This window comes from Trachypithecus francoisi, unplaced genomic scaffold (genome assembly GCF_009764315.1).
Source record: "Trachypithecus francoisi isolate TF-2019V2 unplaced genomic scaffold, Tfra_2.0 Lachesis_group11, whole genome shotgun sequence".
Taxonomy (NCBI): domain Eukaryota; kingdom Metazoa; phylum Chordata; class Mammalia; order Primates; family Cercopithecidae; genus Trachypithecus; species Trachypithecus francoisi.
In genome coordinates this window covers 99767927-99783842 of record NW_022681456.1, presented here as the reverse complement: position 1 = coordinate 99783842, position 15916 = coordinate 99767927, and the positions used below count along the sequence as shown (strand labels likewise).

The following is a 15916-nucleotide window of genomic DNA, read 5'->3' as shown; positions in this document are numbered from 1 at the left end:
AACTTTTTACTTGGACCTGCAAGAGGGACCAATTATTAGAGAACTGGCTTTGTAAACAAAAATGTAGGGCAGGTAGTTAAAGTAAAAAAATCATGAGGATAGACAACAGCTCAAATTGTTATCAGTTCACAAGTCTGCTTGGATGTATGTGGGTCAATTTTGTTAAAATCGGTCCTTTCTATTAAGAAATTACAGCGCATCAACACTAAACAACAGAAAAGAAAATCCCTATGTCCCTGTTTTTCATGCTTTATCTGGGAAGGGTAGGCCTTTTCTAGACTATGGAATCTAAGCTTCAGCAAAAAAAATCATTTAAGCTGCAATATAAAGAATAGTCTTGGCCAGTCACGGTGGTTCACACCTGTAATCCCAGGACTTTGGGAGGCAGAGGTGGGCGGATCACTAGGTCAAAAGTTCGACACCAGCCTGACCAACATGGCGAAACCCCATCTCTACTAAAAATACAAAAATTAGCAGGGCGTGGTGGTGCACGCCTATAATCCCAGCTAGTGGGGATGCTGAGGCAGGAGAATGGCTTGAACCCAGGAGGCGGAGGTTGCAGTGAGCCGTGATCATTCCAGCCTGGGCGACAGAGCAAGACTCCATCTCAAAAAAAAAAAAAAAAGAATAGTCTTAAGGAAGGCAGAATTAGAGAAAGACAAGTTATAGGAACCCAGGCAAGCCATTATAATGCCAAACTAAGGCAATGGCAGGAGGGACAGAAAGAACTGGACCAGTTTTAAAACCATTATGGAACAGGAAAGGCATGTTGCAGTCCCTTCAACCAAGCTGCAAGTTTTGAATGAGTTATCCAAACATTATTAAATGCATCTTCAGTGATGGCTACCAAACTTTTTACCAGGAACTCTTTTTTGTAGAAATGTTAGGTCAGCCTGTTCATTCTGGTTTCTTGGGCAGTGACTAGGATGTTCAAACTACTAATTGGGATAGAACACAGAAGCTGGTTAAAAACAATATTTCTTATACAAATTGACCTTGAACATGGATCAAGGTTCACTATTCGCAGGAGAATCGGAGAGTGTGTGGTAATGAAAAGTTATTATACTTGAGAAAACGAGTTTACATCAGCAACTAATTAAGAAAAAAGCAGCTCATAAATGGATGAATGCAGGTCATAAACACATTATATCAGTTATTACATAGGAAATCTATGGCAGAATACTGTGAAATGCAAGGTGTGTAGCTTATCAACAAGAACATAGCAAGTACGCCATTCAACTAAGAAAGAAATGATAAGGCTGCATCTGGGGCTGTTGACTGGAAGCACAAAGTTTCCTTTCCTTGTAGTAGTTACTAAAGATTCCAGTTTACATGGAAAGACAGAAAGCTGTTACACCCATGGCAGGAGCAGAGAACCCCAGCGACAAATTCTAATTTTGAACAGGCAGGTGCCAGTGTATTTCTCAAACTGCAAACTAAGATGCAGAAACACAATTTTCCTGTTTCTTAGTTTTGGACCATTTTCCCCCCAGAGCAGCTTTTCATTGTTGTCAGGTGAGATGCTGAGTTAACTTTGAGTGTTGAGTTGAGGGTCCAGTGGGATGTGGGTCCAGTTGAAAGGTGGATATATGTAGATCCAGACTCGAGTGATATAGGCTGCAAATAAATTGATAGTGAATTTATGAATTGTTAGAAAAGAAAGGACATTCATTATGATTTAATCGCAGTTGAATGTAGGCAACACAAAGGCCTTACACTGTGTCTTTTTTTTAAAAAATATACTGGGTCTATTTTGCTCACCACTCTCTGTCCCTGGAAGTGCGACTGGTACATAGTAGGTGTTGCATACATAGTTTCAGAATGAAATTTTAGAAATCAAAATTCTACAAACATTGCACACAGATTTAACGTTCTCTTATTTTCCAGGCGAAGTCAGGGCGCCCTTTGGTTTCGCGCTTCTGGCCCTTTAAGAAAGTGAAGGAGAAAGAAAGCGCTGCTGGGAAAAAGGGCGGGGCCGCGAGGGTCCGCCGTCCGTCCCGCCCACATCCCGGCCACAGCTAGCAGCTCGCGCTTGGCTGGGTTTTGGTAGCGGGACCCAGAAAATGTAAAGCATGCGCAGGAAGAGTCGCCAGGGTGAGTGACAGGCGAGCCCTGCGCTTTACTTCCGAGGGCGGTGTCAGCAAAGCTAGGTAAGGAGACCGGGAGGACGCTGCCTGCCCCTTTAAGATTGACTCCACCCCGCCTCTGGAGGAAAATGACGCAGTCGTCTACAGTTTCTGGAACGTAACCCTTTTGATCCCGTCAGCTGTCCTTCTCATTAAGAGAAATACCCAGTGGCCCCCACAGTCACATACGTCATAACCCATGCCTCATCGGTGCTGGGACGGGAGAGGGAAGCGCCGGTCTAAAGGACATGGGGTCCAAATCCCAAATAATCTCTATTTGCTCTCGTTACCTTTAAACTTTAGGCTGCATTGTGTGATTCAAGTGACAGCCTAGTACTGCTTAACAAAATTAGTCTAATGGGAGACCAGGCCCTGAGAGACCTCTGCGATCCCAGGACACTGATGTGGGGTAACTAATACCCACTGGAATCTACGCTGAGTTCACAGGCTATGTATGACCTGACATGCATTTTGGGCTGCCCTGAGTTTTGATATTTGAATGAGTTGCTGTTGTTTAAAAGCAGAAGCTGGCCGGGCGTGGTGGCTCGCGCCTGTAATCCCAGCACTTTGGGAGGCGGAGGCAGGCGGATCGCTTGAGGTCAGGAGTTCCAGACCAGTCTGGCCAACATGGCGAAACCTCGCCTCTACACACACACACAAAATACAAAAATTAGCCGGGCATGGTGGCACGCGCTCGTAATCCCAGGACTCGGGAGGCTGAGATAGGAGAATCGCTTGAACGTGGGAGTCGGAGCTTGCAGTGAGCCGAGATCGCACCACTGCACTCCAGCCTGGGCGACAGAGACTCTGTCTCAACAACAACAACAACAACAACAACAAAAAAGTGGAAGCTAATGTGTCAATATCTAGATTTTTTTCGATGATTTTGAGAAATCGGAGGGGTCTGGCAGCATGTTCCTGCCTGGCCCTTTTGAACTGTTTGAAAACAGTCTCCAGCTTGCCACAGCCCCTCTGTTATTTTACAGCCAGCCTGCATCACTCATTTATGATGTCCAGCCCCTTGTAGGGATTTGGATTTTTGATCCCTAATCTAAATACTTTAGTGGATTTAAGACCATTTAAAACATTTATGCAGAAGAGATCCGAGGTCTCCAAACAACTGGGTGCATAAGTTGTGTTTAAGTTGTTGTTCCTCATTCTCATTTATTCTTATCAGCGTGTGTGTGTGTATATATATATCTATAAAACGTCTTAGTGATCAGTTGCACAGGTGTTTTTCTATTGGAGCAAATCTTTTCAGTTTAGGCTTGGTAAAATCGAACCATCAGATGCTTTTACAGAAAGAGATCTAGGAGTTGATGTTCTTTTATTACAATTAAATCAATACAGTATTTTTAAAGGAAAAAAACCTGAGTCTTGATTGCATTGTCTTCTGATATGACAATCTTTAGTGAAATAGAGTAGTCAGTATAATTTGTATTAATATATCTCTGCCCACAGACAATTATAAATTCATTAACCCCCCAGCTCTTGGCTAGACTTCATGAAGGCAAAAACTGTGTTTGCCCTGTTAACTACTTTATCCCACCACTGGAATAATAAGCTTCCTGAAGACAGAAGACTTCTGTTATTTTGTTCACAGTTACCAAGCATGCCTACTTTGTTAAATTTCTGAAAGAAGTTGTACAGTTGGCCCACAATATAACAATATAGCAATGTAAAATTACAGCAATAAAAATAACAAAAATATAGTGTAACTATTTACATAGCATTTACGTTGTATTATTATGAGTCATCCAGAGATGATTTAAAGTATACCACAGCATATGCTTAGTTTATATGCAAATATGCCATTTTACATAAGGGACTTGAGTATCTTCTGTGGTACCCTGGAAGCAAGGGATACTGGAACCAATCCCTTGAGGATACTGAGGGATGACTGTATGCCTGATTTCCTGTAAGAGGCATTTTCTTGAGGATTCTTTCAAAATCAAATGCTTGTGTATTTGTTGTGTTAAATTACTAAAAGGATTCTCTTGTGAAAAGGTATCATTTAAAAGGATTGGATTTTCCCAATTGATGCCCCAAAGCTTTCATCTGAAATGAACTTGCACATGTGAGTCATCAGATACAGAGCTTACACTGTAATATTTTCTTTTTTTTTTTCTTTGAGATGGACTTTTGCTCTTGTTGCCCAGGCTGAAGTATAATGGTGCGATCTCAGCTCACTGCAACCTCTGCCTCACGGGTTCAAGCAATTCTCAAGTAGTGGAATTACAGGCACCCACCACCATGCCTGGCTAATTTTTTGTATTTTTAGTAGAGACAGGGTTTCACCATGATGACCAGGCTGGTCTTGAACTCCTGACCTCAGGTGATCCTCCCACCTTGGCCTCCCAAAGTGCTGGGATTATAGGCGTGAGCCACCGCCCCCAGCCAATATTTTCTTATTATGTAATAGGATCTGGAAATGTTGTTCTTCTTTGGAATTCTCAGTATTACTTTTTTTTTCCCCCCCAGAGACTCAGAGGTTCCAGTTGAGATCAAGTTGGGAGACACACCCTTGTTCATTCTCCTTGAGAAGCGGCCATTATCAACAGAACATTGATAGAACCTGTGTTTGGGGAAGGCCTGATGGCTTTGAGTCTAGGTTGGAAAGCACCCAGGAATCGCTGTGGTCTCCTCTTGCAGGCTATGCGAAGCAGTGGTCTTCTCTTGTTTCCCTGTGGCCGGTGTCCCTGGAGGGGAGCTGGAAGCTTTTTGGATCCTGAGATAAAGGCTTTCCTGGAGGAGAACACTGAAGTCACCAGCAGTGGTAGCCTCACCCCTGAAATCCAGTTGCGGCTTTTGACCCCCAGATGCAAATTCTGGTGGGAGAGAGCTGACCTGTGGCCCCACAGTGATCCTTACTGGGCAATCTACTGGCCAGGAGGCCAAGCCCTGTCTAGGTATTACCCTATTGAAACTTTTAAGGCGGTACAGATCTTTGCTCTTTTCAGTCCCCTCCAACTCCAGCCTCTACAAAAAACCACAGCAAGTCTGGGCGTGGTGGCTCATGCCTGTAGTCTCCGTACTTTGGGAGGCTGAGACTGTATAGTAAGCTGTGATCCTGCCACTGCACTCCTGCCTGGCCTGTCTTTAAAAACAAAACAAAACAGAAACCAGCAAAACTCAAAAGTCTTCTTGTTTTTTCTTCTTTCTTTCTTTCTTTTTTTTTTGGTAGAGACAGGATCTTGTTATGTTGTCCAGGCTGGTCTTAAACTCCTGGCCTCCTCAACCTCCCCAAGTCCTGGTATTACAGACGTGGGCCTCTGAGCCTGACCTTAGGTTAGCCATATTTTTTGGTTGCCTTGTTGCATAATTTTCCCTTGTAACCCAAGCTTATCAAGCTATTTTCCCAAGTAGCTCTCTCTCCAAGAGAAATCCTAGAGTCAGCTGTCAGGACCCTGGATAGCTATAAGTGATCCAGAAATCTCATCTGTTAGGAGGTTCATGGTTCATAGCGCATGACCATTGCAGAGTTTTTAGATGGAAGCTAAATACCCAGTCCTTCAGCTCTCCTTTAATTCAGTGAATGTCGCTCCATAAACCTCACATTCCTTCCAGAGTTGCTTCTTTTCCCATAAAACAGGAGCTGTGAGTGAGTGGGGTGCTCAAAGATTCCCTCTTCTATTGGGTGCAGTGCCTATAATCCCAGTGCTTTAGGAAGCCAGTGCAGGAGGACAGCTCAAGGTCAAGAGTTCGAGACTAGCCTAGGCAACATAGTGATACCCCTGTCTCTACAAAAAAAAAAAGTTTTTTTTTAATTAGCCAGGTGTGGTATCTTGTGCCTGTAATCTTAGCAACTCAGGAGGCTGAGGTGGGAGGATCACATGAACCCAGGATTTCTAGGTTACAGTGAGCTGTGATTGCACCATTGCACTCCAGCCTGGGTAATAGAGTGAGACCCTGTATCTATTTTTAAAAGAGAGAATAAAAGTCCCAGTGGCTCATGCCTGTAATCTCAGCACTTTGGGAGGCCGAGGCCGGCGGATCACTTGAGGTCAGGAGGTCAAGACCAGCCTGGCCAACATGGCGATAGAGTGAGGAAAAAAATCCCTCTTCTCTAGAGGCTTGTTGAAAATTTAGGACTTGAATCTGCGTTTTAATCCCCCCTCCCCATCTTCTAACTCTCCATATTGCAGAGGTCTTAGGGCATTTTCTCACATAGCCACACTATACTTCTTATTGAAACACAGCTGATGAAATAAAGGCAAGAGCTTTTTGCATTTTGATCTAGTCTTTGTTGTAGGATTGGTAAATTTCATCTGTTTATGCCCTGTGGTTCTAAAGCTGTGAAACAAAAAAGGTGATAAGGACTTCTGTTTCACAGGAATGGTATAGCCTACATAATTAGTGTTATATGTAGTTTTAAGTAAAGTGTGTAAATGCAAACATAGAGCTTTTGGTTGGAAATTCCAAGGACTGGAAAGCTTTCCAGCTGGTACAAAATAATGCCAATTTTCTGATTGTTGTGTTGCTAGATTTTCAAGCTTTATTTAGTTACATCATAGTTTTAGAATGCTGACATCTTACGTGACGTCTATTAAAGTGACTATCAACTTGAAATAAAATCATCTTCTTTAAGAGACTGAGTTAGATGTCATAAATTGGTGACCCATAGGTGTGTTTTGTTTGACCTGGACTTATAAACTTCAAAAAAATTATTTGCTGATATTTAAAACTGGCGAGATTTCATGTAAAAATTGATTTGCTTTGAAAAACAAGGATACCTGGTAAACAGAGATTCTGTGTGGCAACGGTGAGCTGAAGATGGGTAGCAGCTATTTATTTACTTATTTAGAGATGGAGTTTTGTTCTCGTCATCCAGGCTGGAGTGCAATGGCGTGATCTCAGCTCACTGCAACCTCCACTTGAACCACTCCAGGTTCAAGCAATTCTTCTGCCTCAATCTCCCGAGTAGCTGGGATTACAGGTGCCCTCCACCACACCTGGCTACTTCTAGTATTTTTAGTGGAGACGGGGTTTCACCATGTTGGCCAGGCTGATCTCAAATTCCTGACCTCAGCTTCCCAAAGTGCTGGGATTACAGGTGTGAGCTACTGCACCCAGCCTATTTATTTATTTAGAGATGGAGTCTCACTCTGTTGTCCAGGTTGCAGTGCAATCTCAGCCTACTACAACCTACACCTCCCAGGTTCAAGTGATCTTCCTGCCTTGTAACTGGGATTATAGGCACCCACTGGATAATTTTTTTTTTTTTTGAGACGGAGTCTCGCTCTGTCATCTGGGCTGGAGTGCAGTGGTGTGATCTCGGCTCATTGCAACCTCCGCCTCCCGGGTTGAAGTGATTCTCCTGCCTCAGCCTCTCAAGTAGCTGGGACTACAGGCTCGTGCCACCATGCCAGGCTAATTTTTGTATTTTTAGTAGAGACAGGGTTTTACCATGTTGATCAGGCTGGTTTTGAACTCGTGACCTTGTGATCCACCCTCCTCGGCCTCCCAAAGTGTTGGGATTACAGGTGTGAACCAACGTGCCTGACCTAATTTTGTATTTTTATTAGAGACAGGGTTTCACCACATTGGCCAGGCTGGTCTTGAACTCCTGACCTCAAGTGATCCGCTGGCCTTGGCCTCCCAAAGTGCTGGGATTACAGGCATGAGCCACCGTGCCTGGCGGTAGCAGCTATTTAGACAGGGCATGTATACCTCTACTTTGCCATAGTTTTACTGGTAGATGTTGTCAAGTCCCAGGTTCTTGGTGCCGTGAACAAAGAATTGGACGTGACACACATACAAGTAGCAAAGCCACAAACAGTTTGTTAAGCACAATGCGATCAGCAGTGGATCAGGCTGGCCCGTGAGTGGTATCAGCCCTGGTTTGTTACATTTCATAGCCTTTTATATGCTTTTTCCTCACTTGCTTAACCTTACTTTATTTTTCAGAAGTGAATTGCTCATCCTTGCCTTTCCCTCATTGTGCCTAAACCACACTTTATTTCTCATAAGCTAATTGTGCATCCTTTCTTAACAGTATTTTATCTTTCCCGACAAAATTGCTTATCTTTTATTTCTTGTAACCAAATTGCTACTGCAAGCCCTTTCAACTTATTTTCCTTATCTTGCATGTTCCAACTCATTGCTTACTCCGTTATCTGTTAGTGCTTACTCTCTTATTTCATATGTCCCGTTTCTGCTATCTTGTATGTTTTGCTTTTGGTATTGCTTCAGCTAGCCTATGTCCAATGGGTCCCCTTCACCCCTGAATTCCTCTGCCATTCTCCTGCCTCAGTAGTACCCACTGTTCCTTATTACTCCAATCCTAAGATCAAGAGTCAGCTGAAATTTATTTCAGTGTTTCCCCATCCATCTTCACTTGTTTGGTAACTGTTTAGCCCTAGTCCAAATTCCTTGGCTGAACTGGACTTTGGGTTTTACCAGAGAGGTCATTGTACTACAATTCAGGCAGCAGGAAAGTCACTCTATGATTTAGTCTAGAGGAGACAGTGACTCTTGGATTGAGTTTACTTAATTTTAGTCTTTGTTTTAGCAGTATTTTGTCAGTCTTAATTCCTGGTGCTTGGTAGTTTCTGGAATGTACTAAGTATTCAATACTTTGTCAGCCCAAATGAGAGACTGAGGCATGAGTCTCAACCAGCCAAGGTTTGTTAAGCCCAAGAAAAATACAAGTCACAGAGAAGTTTGTGGCCTGTGCTCTTCTAAGGTTTTTAGGAGGCACAGTATTTATACATTTTTCTTTCTTTCTTTCTTTCTTTCTTTCTTTCCTTTTCTTTTCTTTTCTTTTCTTTTCTTTTTTTTCTTTTCTTTCTTTCTTTTTTTCTTTCTTTCTTTCTTTCTTTCTTTCTTTCTGTTGTTTGAGATGGAGTTTTGCTTTTGTTGCCCAGGCTGGAATGCAATGGCACAATCTCGGCAGACTGCAGCCTTCCCCCTCCCAGGTTCAAACGATTCTGCTGCCTCAGCCTCCCGAGTAGCTGGGATTACAGGCATGCATCACCGCACCTGGCTAATTTTGTATTTTTAGTAGAGACAGGGTTTCACCATGTTGGCCAGGTTGGTTTTAAACTCCTGACCTCAGGTGATCCACCCGCCTCAGCCTCCTAAAGTGCTGGGATTACAGGCGTGAGCCACCTCGCCTGGACATTTATACATTTCTTTTCTTTTTTTTTTTTTTTTTTTTGAGACAGAGTCTCGCTCTGTCACCCAGGCTGGAGTGCTGTGACCGGATCTCAGCTCACTGCAAGCTCCGCCTTCCGGGTTCACACCATTCTCCTGCCTCAGCCTCCCGAGTAGCTGGGACTACAGGCGCCGCCACCTCGCCCGGCTAGTTTTTTGTAGTTTTTAGTAGAGACGGGGTTTCACCGTGTTAGCCAGGATGGTCTCGATTTCCTGACCTCGTGATCTGCCCGTCTCGGCCTCCCAAAGTGCTGGGATTACAGGCTTGAGCCACGGCGCCCGTCCCATTTCTTTTCTTTCTTTCTTTCTTTCTTTTTTTTTGAGACGGAGTCTCGCTCTGTCACCCAGGCTGGAGTGCAATGGCTTGATCTCTACTCACTGCAACCTCTGCCTCCTAGGTTCAAGCAATTCTCCTGCCTCAGCCTCCCGAGTAGCTGGGATTACAGGCGCCCACAACCATACCTGGCTAGTTTTTGTATTTTTAGTAGAGACGGGATTTCACCATGTTGGCCAGGCTGGTCTCAAACTCCTGACCTCAGGTGATCCACCTGCTCAGCCTCCCAAAGTGCTGGGATTACAGGCATGAGCCACTGTGCCTGGCTATACATTTCTTTAAAGAGGAAAAGGCATGTAGAAACAGTGGGTTAGGCAGTGAGGCAAATGATTACATCCTTGTGAGATTTTAGTCAGTGCCCAGTAAATCTATGCTCTACATAAGGTGAACATTCGAAAATAGGGAGTAAGGAAGAGTTAATTACGTAGATGTCTCAGGGTAGGTGAAGGAATGATTGCTCTCATCCTGTTTTTTTTCTTGAGACAGGGTCTCACTTTGTCACCCAGGCCAGAGTGCCGTGGTGCAATCTTTGCTCACTACAGCCTTGACCTCCTGGGCACAAGTGATCCTCCCATCTCAGCCTCCCAAGTAGTTGTGACCACAGGCATGTGGCACCATAAGCAACTAATTTTTGTACTTTTTGTAGAGACGGGGTCTCATTATGTTGCTCAGGCTGGTCTTGAACTCTTGGGCCCAAGTGATCCTCCCCACTTCAGCCTCCCAAAGTGTTGAGATTACAGGTGTGAGCCACTGCACCTAGCCTTATCCTGTTTTTATTCTGTACCCAGGAAGATAAGCTTGTAATGGACATTGTTAGTATGAAATTTAACACTTTAGTTTTGTGGACAAGGAGTTAGACTTAGCAGACTAAAGTTAGAGTTGATGTGTTTTTGTTTATGGGAGGAGATACATCTCGAAAGGTTTAGGGGTCTGCAAAGAATTTATGAGCAATTTGTGAGGGCAGTCATCTGGAGATCCCTGAGACCTTTTCCTTTTGTAGGGGTCTGGCTAATGTATAGCGCTTTGACACAAGATTGTGAAGTAATAGCTATCTATTCATGAGAAAAGGACAGTGTTCCCTAACTTGGCCTCCAGGCTTAACTTTCCTTTTGACATAATGAGTTTTGTGGGTCTAGAGACTTTTTTTTCTTTTTTTTTTTTTGAGACAGAGTTTCGCTCTGTCATCCAGGCTGGAGTGCAGTGGTGCCATCTTGGCTCACTGTGAGCTCTGCCTCCCGGGTTCATGCCATTCTCCTGCCTCAGCCTCCCAAGTAGCTGAGACTACAGGCACCCGCCACCACGCCTGGCTAATTATTTTGCATTTTTGGTAGAGACGGGGTTTCACCGTGTTAGCCAGGATGATTAAACAGTCTCACTGTGTCACCCGGGCTGGGGTGCAGTGGTGCAATCTTGGCTCACTGCAAACTCTGCTTCCCTGGTTCAAGCAATTCTGCCTCAGCCTCCCGAGTAGCTGAGATTACAGGCACCCACCACCACCCCTCGCTAATTTTTGTATTTTTTTTTTTTTAATTTTGAGATAGAGTCTTGCTCTGTCGCCCAGGCTCTGGAGCACAGTGGCATAATCTCAGCTCACTGCAACCTCCACCTCCTGGGTTCAAGTGATTCTCCTGCCTCAACCTCCTGAGTAGCTTGGGACTATAGGCACATGCCACCATGCCGAGCTAATTTTTGGATTTTTAGTAGAGATGAGATTTTGCCATGTTGGCCAGGTTGGTCTCGAATTCCTGCCCTCAAGTGATCTGCCAGCCGTGGTCTCCCAAAGGGCTGGGATTACAGGCATGAGCTGCTGTGCCCAGCCTATACCTTTTTTTTGAAAAAAATAGCCGGGCGCGGTGGCTCAAGCCTGTAATCCCAGCACTTTGGGAGGCCGAGACGGGCGGATCACAAGGTCAGGAGATCGAGACCATCCTGGCTAATACGGTGAAACCCCGTCTCTACTAAAGAATACAAAAAACTAGCCGGGCGACGAGGCGGGCGCCTGTAGTCCCAGCTACTTGGGAGGCGGAGGCAGGAGAATGGCGTGAACCTGCGAGGCGGAGCTTGCAGTGAGCTGAGATCCGGCCACCGCACTCCAGCCTGGGCGACAGAGCCAGACTCCGTCTCAAAAAAAAAAAAAAAAAAGAAAAAAATTGACTTGAATAGCATGATTAGTCAGTTGTGTGGTACTGTGCTTCATGCCTGCTGAAGAGAAAGACCAAATGACTAGGTCCTTTCTTCTGCCACCTCTGCCCAGCTCTGGAGATGGACTTTTTGTGTCACTCTAGTCAGACCAAACTTGCCAAGGTTGGACCAAGTTCTTCTGCTACGTTTCACTGTTTCTTTTGTCCAGTCAACCTAAGGACATGTCTTTTCTTTCTTTTCCTTTTCTTTTTTTGGATACCTCTTATTTGCCGAGACCAGCTGGGTTGGGGAGACCCTAACCCAGTGGCGCTAGAGGAATTAAAGACACACACACACAAATATAGAGGTGTGAAGTGGGAAATCAGGGGTCTCACAGCCTTCAGAGCTGAGAGCCCCGAACAGAGATTTACCCATGTATTTATTAACAGCAAGCCAGTCATTAGCATTGTTTCTGTAGATATTAGATTAACTAAAAGTATCCCTTATGGGAAATGAAGGGATGGTCTGAAATAAAGGGATGGGTTGGGCTAGCTGTCTGCAGCAGGAGTATGTCCTTAAGGCACAGATCACTCATGCTATTGTTTGTGGTTTAAGAAAGCTTTTAAGTGGTTTTCTGCCCTGGGTGGGCCAGGTGTTCCTTGCCCTCATTCTGGTAAACCCACAACCTTCCAGTGTGGGCGTTATAGCCATCATGAACATGTCACAGTGCTGCAGAGATTTTGTTTATGGCCAGTTTTGGGGCCAGTTTATGGCCAGATTTTGGGGGGCCTGTTCCCAACACTTATTTTTCCTCATCTCTCTGAGATATGTTTCTCCTTTCTTTTTAATTTAGGTATCTTTTGGATAATCCTGATGTTGTCAGAGGAAAATCTGTATTAGATCTTGGGAGTGGTTGTGGAGCAACAGCTATTGCTGCTAAGATGAGCGGGGCATCAAGGATCTTGGCCAATGACATAGACCCTAGTAAGGATTCATATTTTAAAATATTTAAGGCTCATCTTTTTTTTCTTCTCTAGAATAAATATGTACATATGCTCAGTGTGGTAGCTTGTCGTCGTATGTATTTTGTGATCAGATATTGTGAATCTGTGTGCACTGGGACATTATCTGTAGGAATCCCCTGAGGTCGGAGTAGATGGTACATTTTTCCCAAGAGGATTTGTGTCTGCCAGACATCCTGGAGGGAGCACTTATGTTAATTTATGGGTTAGGAATTTCCTGAAATAAGTAAATAGTGTATATTTGACCCTAAACCCGAGTGAGTGTTGGCCTGTCTTTGAGGGTGATTTTTATTCCATTAGAACACAGGCTGAGACAAGTAAGTTTTTATTTGATCTGATTTTCTTCTGGTCTACCCTTTCACTGAGAATATAGTCCTTGAAAACCTTTATTTTATAAAGGAGTCTCAGTTCTTTTGTATTTTTTTTTTGGATACGGAGCCTCACTCTGTTGCCCAGGCTGGAGTGCAGTGGCATGGTCTTGGCTCACTGCGACCTCCACCTCCTGCGTTCAAGTGATTCTCCTGCCTCAGCCTCCCGAGTAGCTGGCACTACAGGCACACACCACCATGTCCAGCTAATTTTTGTATTTTTATTAGAGACAGGGTTTCACCATGTTAGCCAGGCTGGTCTCAAACTCCTGACCTCAGGTGATCCGCCTGCCTTGGCCTCTCAAAGTGCTGGGATTACAGGTGTGAGCCATTGCGCCCAGCCAGGGGGGTCTCAGTTCTAATTTATTGCCATGCTCAAGCAAGCCCAAGGCTTGTTTCCCTGTTCACAGTAAAAAACCAAAATATTTTGGTTAATGAAATCAGCAAATATTCCTAAAATTCCCAGCATTTCTAGGTGTTTTGAATTGTTTGTTTTGTTTCCAGGATATCCAGTCATGTATTTGGAAATTGTGGTATAGCTTATATTGAGATAACCTTTAGACTTCTTTAAACAACAACTTTCAACAAAAAGGAAGAAAAATATTGTTAGCAGATCTTCTAAATTATTTAATCAACAGGGAATTATAACAGCCTAGCATATACCAATTCATTTTGTGCTTTTTTTTTTTTTAAGTTGCAGGAATGGCTATTACACTAAATTGTGAATTGAACCGACTGAATCCTTTTCCTATTTTAATCCAAAACATTTTGAATTTGGAACAAGGTAAGTGGGACCTTGTTGTTCTTGGCGATATGTTTTATGATGAAAACCTTGCAGACAGTCTTCATCAGTGGCTGAAGAAGTGCTTCTGGACCTATAGAACTCGAGTACTGATTGGTGACCCTGGGCGGCCCCAGTTCAGTGGACACAGCATTCAGCATCACCTGCACAAAGTGGTAGAATATTCACTTTTGGAGCCTACTAGGCAGGAAAACAGTGGACTGACAACAAGCACAGTGTGGGATTTTCAGCCTTGAGTTGTCGAAATGCTTCCAAGTATGAATATAGTAATATTTGGATCTGACTCTAAAAGTTTTCTCTATAGGAGATACTCTCCAGTTTAATGAATGTAATTCTTGTTAAACGGCAAATCTTGTTTTTAAAATATGAAGGTTTAGAGTTTTGCTTACTTTTGTCATGTAACTGGTTCTGTATTTCTATGCATGCCAATTATACACATCTCTATCTGCATTTTTTTTCTATTTTAACCACTGAAAAAATATGATTATACAGTGCCATACTCACTGGTGGCAGCATTTAATTTAAGTAATGCAGAGGAATTAAACATTGTAGCCGGATCTGTTTCTGTAGTTGAGAACAACTGTGATGTAACTTTTAATTAAACAAACAAAACAAAACATAGAAGAATATATATATTTTTTCTTTTTTTAGAGACAGAGTCTCTGTTCCCAGGCTGGAATGCAGTGGCTATTCAGAGGCTTAATCATTGGGCACTGCAGCCTTGAACTCTGGGCTTTTTTTTTTTTTGAGATAGAGTCTCGCTCTGTTGCCCAGGCTGGAGTGCAGTGGCGCATATCTCAGCTCACTGTAGCCTCCGCCTCCCACATTCAAGCGATTGTCCTGTCTCAGCCTCTGGAGTAGCTGGGATTTTAGGTATGCACCACCATGCCTGGCTCATTTTTGTATTTTTAGTAGAGACTAGGTTTTGCCATGTTGGCCAGGCCAGTCTCAAACTCCTGACTTCAGGTGATCCACCCGCCTTGGCCTCCCAAAGTGCTAGGATTACAGGTGTGAGCCACCACACCAGCCTGACATGTTTTTTATTTCTATCACTTCCTTTTGATTTTTTCTTATAGCGTCTATCTCTGCTTATGTCACCCATCATTCTTGCACGTTGTATGCTTTTCGCATTAGAGCCTTTTGCATGTTAATCAGTTATTTTAAATTTATGATCTGATAATTCTAAAATGTCTACCATATCTGAGTCTGGTTTTGATGCTTGTCTTTCCAGACTGTTTTTTTGTCTTTTAGCATGCCTTGTAATTTTTTGTTGATAGCTAGACATGATGTATTGGATAAATAAGCAGGTAAACTAAGGTAGCATGAGGTTTTAAAATCTGGGTAGGGCTATTGTTTGCTGTAGTGTAGCTATTACAGGCTAAATTTTCCTCTAGTGTCCTTGCTGTTGTCTCCCCTGTTATCTTTGAGTTTCCCTAGAGATTCCTTCTTATATAGAGTCTGAAGCTTGCAGTTTTTTTCACCTGTAATTCCCTGTTATTATACAGTAGCCTAAATGATGTGATAAAGTATGGGAGAAGGTATGTTCTATAGATCTGTGATTAAGTCTCAGTCAGTTAAGTCAGCCTGTGCTCCTGCTGTGACCTTCACAAGTGCTTTCAGCTTTTCTTTTGTCCCTTTGGTGAGACAGGAAGGCTAGAGGAGGCTGTAGCTGGGTACTTCCTTTCCCCCAGGTCAGCTAGGCTCTGGTAAAATAGTTTCCCTTGAGAGCTGGAATTGCATGCTTGGGCATATTTCAAAATGGTTACTTTCCCCATCCTCGTACCAGAAGAAAGGATTTTTCTCTGATCCTCACCCTGAGAACCTGGTAGGTATCCTGGAGGTAAAACTATGAAAGTGTGGTGTCTCCCCTAGGAGTGGGCCCCCTTGAGTTGGTTTGTTTTAATTTAACAAAGTTTAATTGAGCAAAGAACAATCTGTGAATTAGGCAGCTCCCAGAAGCAGTGTAGGTTCAGAGTGACGGCAGGGTT

At 43.6% G+C, this 15916-nt stretch overlaps 1 protein-coding gene across 4 annotated transcripts; it reads left to right on the top strand.

Moving 5' to 3' along the window:
• Positions 1-1978: 1978 nt before the first annotated feature.
• On the top strand, positions 1979-15244 carry ETFBKMT (electron transfer flavoprotein subunit beta lysine methyltransferase). Of its 4 annotated transcripts, none has more exons than XM_033222490.1 (4): positions 1979-2094; positions 4608-5035; positions 12590-12720; positions 13821-15244. In XM_033222490.1, exons 2-4 carry the CDS (start codon positions 4722-4724, stop codon positions 14162-14164), a joined length of 789 nt encoding a protein of 262 aa, XP_033078381.1. In that variant the 5' UTR covers positions 1979-2094; positions 4608-4721; the 3' UTR covers positions 14165-15244. The 4 variants fall into 4 exon arrangements, with proteins under 4 accessions (XP_033078381.1, XP_033078378.1, XP_033078382.1 ...); XM_033222487.1 differs by having other exon boundaries at positions 1985-2150; XM_033222491.1 differs by lacking the exon at positions 1979-2094 and adding an exon at positions 2160-2578 and having other exon boundaries at positions 4779-5035.
• The last annotated feature ends 672 nt before the right edge of the window (positions 15245-15916 follow it).

Excerpts from the sequence above, each read along its gene's own strand:
- ETFBKMT (XM_033222490.1), top strand. The coding sequence starts at position 4,722 with ATGGCTTTGAGTCTAGGTTGGAAAGCACCCAGGAATCGCTGTGGTCTC. Across the intron at positions 5,036-12,589 it reads GGAGGCCAAGCCCTGTCTAG|GTATCTTTTGGATAATCCTG; the intron begins GTATTACCCTAT and ends TTTTTAATTTAG. Across the intron at positions 12,721-13,820 it reads GGCCAATGACATAGACCCTA|TTGCAGGAATGGCTATTACA; the intron begins GTAAGGATTCAT and ends TTTTTTTTTAAG.